The 4102-nt window shown below is 34.4% G+C and overlaps 1 protein-coding gene across 1 annotated transcript in view; it reads left to right on the forward strand.

Moving 5' to 3' along the window:
* Positions 1-3630: 3630 nt before the first annotated feature.
* LOC108317795 (putative protein FAM47D) overlaps positions 3631-4102 on the forward strand; it is a 2874-nt gene continuing 2402 nt past the window's right edge. Inside the window, exon 1 of the mRNA XM_017548491.2 lies at positions 3631-4102. Within this exon, the coding sequence (XP_017403980.1) occupies positions 3631-4102 (472 nt within the window).

A 4102-nucleotide genomic window follows, 5' to 3' on the forward strand; every position in this document is an offset into this window, starting at 1 on the left:
TGCATTTTAAACAAACTAAGCTTTCTCTCTTGTATGATTAATAGTGATTTGTTAATAATTCATTATGATATATACTTTAAAATGGAAACTTTTATTTAAGAATAATTTTAGATTTATGAAATAGTTGCAAAGGCTGTACAGAGTATTTTCATGCACATTTCACTCAGCTTCCCCTAAAATTAATATCTTACATTGTACATGCATTTAAACTAAGAAATTAACAATGACATATTACTATTAACTAAACTTCAGACTTAATTCAGATTTGTAGATTTTTTATGCCCATGTCCTTTTTCAGTGCCAAAATCCAACCCAGCCTACCACATTGAATTTAGTTGTCATGTCTCCTTAATCTAAAGTCTATGACAGGTTCTCAGCTTTTACTTGTTTCCCACGACCTTTATGGTTTGAAGGAGTACTTGATAATTTTGTAGCATGTCCCTGGACTTGGGTTTGTTAGATGTTTTCCACTCATTAGTGTAGAATCTTGCATTTTAGGGAAGAATACTACAGAGGTGAAGTGTCTTTCTCATTACATCCTACCAGAGGAGTGCATGATTCCAACGTGACTTCTCACTGCTGATATTAACATTTATCTCTTAGTTAAGGAGAGGACTACCAGGTTTCTCCACTAAAAGTCACTATTTTTCCCTTTCCATATTCTACTTTTTAGAATCCAGCCCACACTCTGTGGAGGGCATTTAAATTCCACCTCCTGGAAGGAGGAGTATCTATGTACATCATCTGAAAATCTTTGTAAAATTATTTGTACCTTTTTGCTCAATTATTTATTTGTACAATTATTTATATCAGTATGGACTCATGGATATTTTATTTTATATTGTGTTATAATTTTTAAATTTTAATTCATTTTGTTACATAAATTGTTTTAACTTTGGCCACTGAGTGCTCTTTCAGTTTGGCTCCTGTGTCCTTCTAATCTGCTTTTATTCTTTTGTTTTCTGGGAACATCCTTATTTTCTGGCATTATATACTACTCCAGGCTCATCTCATATTTTCACTGCCCCAGGCGTAGAATGATTCCTTTCTCCAAAGATGTCTCTGTGTTTTGCTCCTGTTGTTTTGGAGAATGGTATTTAGAAGCCAAGATCTGGGCACTGGATGTACTTGTTGTTACTTGGGTGTCATTTTTTTCTAGTTTCTCAGCAGAGACACAGCTATAAAATATATGCATGTATACTAATCTATATGCACACACAACTATAATTATTTCTTTAGCTATATATCTCTATACATGCTTAACTGTGTATTATACATTTTTTGTGTTTTCTTAATAAGTTTTAAGAATTATTTACGTATACTAGATGTGAATCCTTTGTATAATATTCTACTTTGAAAAGTGAATTAAATGAAGTGGCTTTAAGGAATAAAAACTGTTTCAATGAACAGTCACATGAAAAAATTTTGTATATACCCAATTGAACTTTAGGTGATTCAATATGTGTTTTTCCCTGGGATTATTTGGAATATAGAAGAATGTTTTTCAAACCCTCATGCATTTTAGGTAAGTGAGTACTCATATGAGCTTGCTAGTTACAATATTGTTAAAGAGAATTGTTGAATCATTGGATCTTGAATTTAACATACATTCCATGGAATTTTTATAAGTAAGAAAGTTAAAAGTAAATACGTATCAAATTTGATCTTACCAATTTCACATTATGAAATCTACTAAATATCTTGAGACTTTAACATAGATTCTTATAATCAATAAATGAAATATGTGTGATATGTAAATATATAATGTTTGCTTCTCCCTTAGACACTGAATATTTTTATTTTCAAATTGTAGTAATACTATATGACAATAATTCACTCAATGCATTTTCTGTTCCAGACACTATACAAAATAATGTTATATAGATTATCTTGATTTACACATAATCCATTTCTTTGATTTAATGAAAAACCTGAGAGGAATATATATTGTGTCTATTTTGCAGAGGAGGGGCCAAAGGGAAGAGAGGCATTGATCATGCCTCATTTACAAAGAGGAACGACGATATAGCTGCTAGTAATTGTAGAAAATATTGTTCAGCTGCACATAAGAAGGGAAATAAAAAACCTTCTTTTCAAAAATCAGTAAGAATGTACAGAAAAAAATGTGATGAGAATATGATATGCTTAAGGAATAATGCAGACTGTATTTGTCTATAATTAATTTTTTTATAAAAATACTTTTCATAGTATTGTTTTAAGCACTGTAAGAGAGATAAAAGTTTAGCTGATATTATTCAAAGTAAAATCAAGGATTACAACTGGACTGGGGGGTATAATGATATTCAGATTAGAAAGAAAGAAGGGAAACTGTCTTTATTCACAGATGACATTATCATATATATATAGAAAATTCAGTGAAATCTACAAAAATGCTCATGAACATAATGAGTGAATTTACCAATGCTGTATGATACAAATGGATATACAAATATATATATATATAATATATATATATAATATGTATATATATGCTAACAACAAAAAATTGGAAATTGCAATCAAGAAACAATACTACATATAGTATCAAAAACAATATTTAGGAAAAATCTGGAGTGTAAGATGTGAAAGAGACACTAAAAATACAAAATATTCCTGAGAAAATGAAAATCACATCAACAAATACAAAGATGTACCTTCCTCAATGGTCAGATGATTTCCTGTTGTTAACATGCCAGCTGTCGTCAAATTGATCTATAGATTCAACAGAATCCTAATCAAAATCCGAACAGGACTTTTTTTAGACATTGACAAACTGACTTTAAAATTTCTGTAGAAATTCAAAGGACCTAGAAGAACCAACTTCATAAAAGAACACTGTTAAAGAACTAGTACAGTGTAATTTCAAGATTTATTATAAAACTAATCAACAGAGTGTGAAATTTGTGTGAGAGAAAAATCAATGGAAGAGAAAACAGTGCCCAGAAACTGACCTTGGAAAAAACAGACAACTGGTATTCTTCCAATTTCCAAATGTAATTCAGTGGAAAGATAAGTTTTTGAAAAATAGTTCTGAGATTATCAGATATACATAAACAATAGGTATATTTTATAATATAAACTTTGATCTATATCTTGTACTGTTAACAAAAATTAAAACAGATTTAAATTAAAAAAAACTTTGTGACCTAGGGATAGGCAAAATTTTCATAGATACATCAAAAGAAGTACCATCTGTAAAAGAACATATAGATAAATTGGACTTCATCAAATTAAAAAAACTTCTCTTTGACATTGTTAAGACAATGAACGGGAAAAGGTAAGAATTAAGTGCAAAATTTGCAAATCATATATCTGATAAGTGACTTACATCTGGAACACAGCAAGGATTCTCAAAACTATGATATCTAGCAACACAATTTAAAAATGGGAAAAAAATGAACAGCAAATATAGAGATGTTGAATACCAGCAGTCATTAGGAAATGCAAATGAAACCCAGAATGAGATTCCACCACACACCTGCTAGAATCCGGGCTGCGCATGTGACGTCAGAGCTGCCCCGCCTCCCGGAAGAACCTGGGTTGTGCGTGGCTCGCGGTCTCCTAGCGACCAGAGCCGCAGGGATCGGAAACCGCTGAAGCAGGAGAGGTGGCAGCCCAGCGAGGACCACCATGGGGGACCAGAGGCCGCAGGACCGGCCGAGGTCCCCGGGCATGGACTCCACTCCCCGGTATTGTGACAAACGGCCTTCCAAGTGCTTCGCGGAGCGCAAGCACAGGCGCATGAAGTTGCCCCCCATAGACACCGAGAACTGGATATTTGTGAAGGAGGGCATGGACGACTTCCGCTACGGCTGTCCGTCTCCCGAGGATATGCTCATTTGTCGCCGGGACGACTTCTTACTCCCCAAAATCTCTAGCAGAAGTCCGCATGCTGACCCACAAAGCAGGCAGAAAAAGCTACTCAAGAAAGCGGCCCTATTTTCCAAACTGTCGCCAGCCCAGCTAGCACGGAAGGCGTTCGTAGAGGAAGTGGAAGGCCAGCTGATGGCTGAGCATTCCTTGGCCATGGACCCCGATGTGGCAGAAGATATGCCTCCAGATCTCCTACGACAGGTGCTGAAAGTGCTGGATCCTGAGAGGA

This window comes from Cebus imitator, unplaced genomic scaffold, assembly GCF_001604975.1.
Source record: "Cebus imitator isolate Cc_AM_T3 unplaced genomic scaffold, Cebus_imitator-1.0 Scaffold208, whole genome shotgun sequence".
Lineage (NCBI taxonomy): Eukaryota > Metazoa > Chordata > Mammalia > Primates > Cebidae > Cebus > Cebus imitator.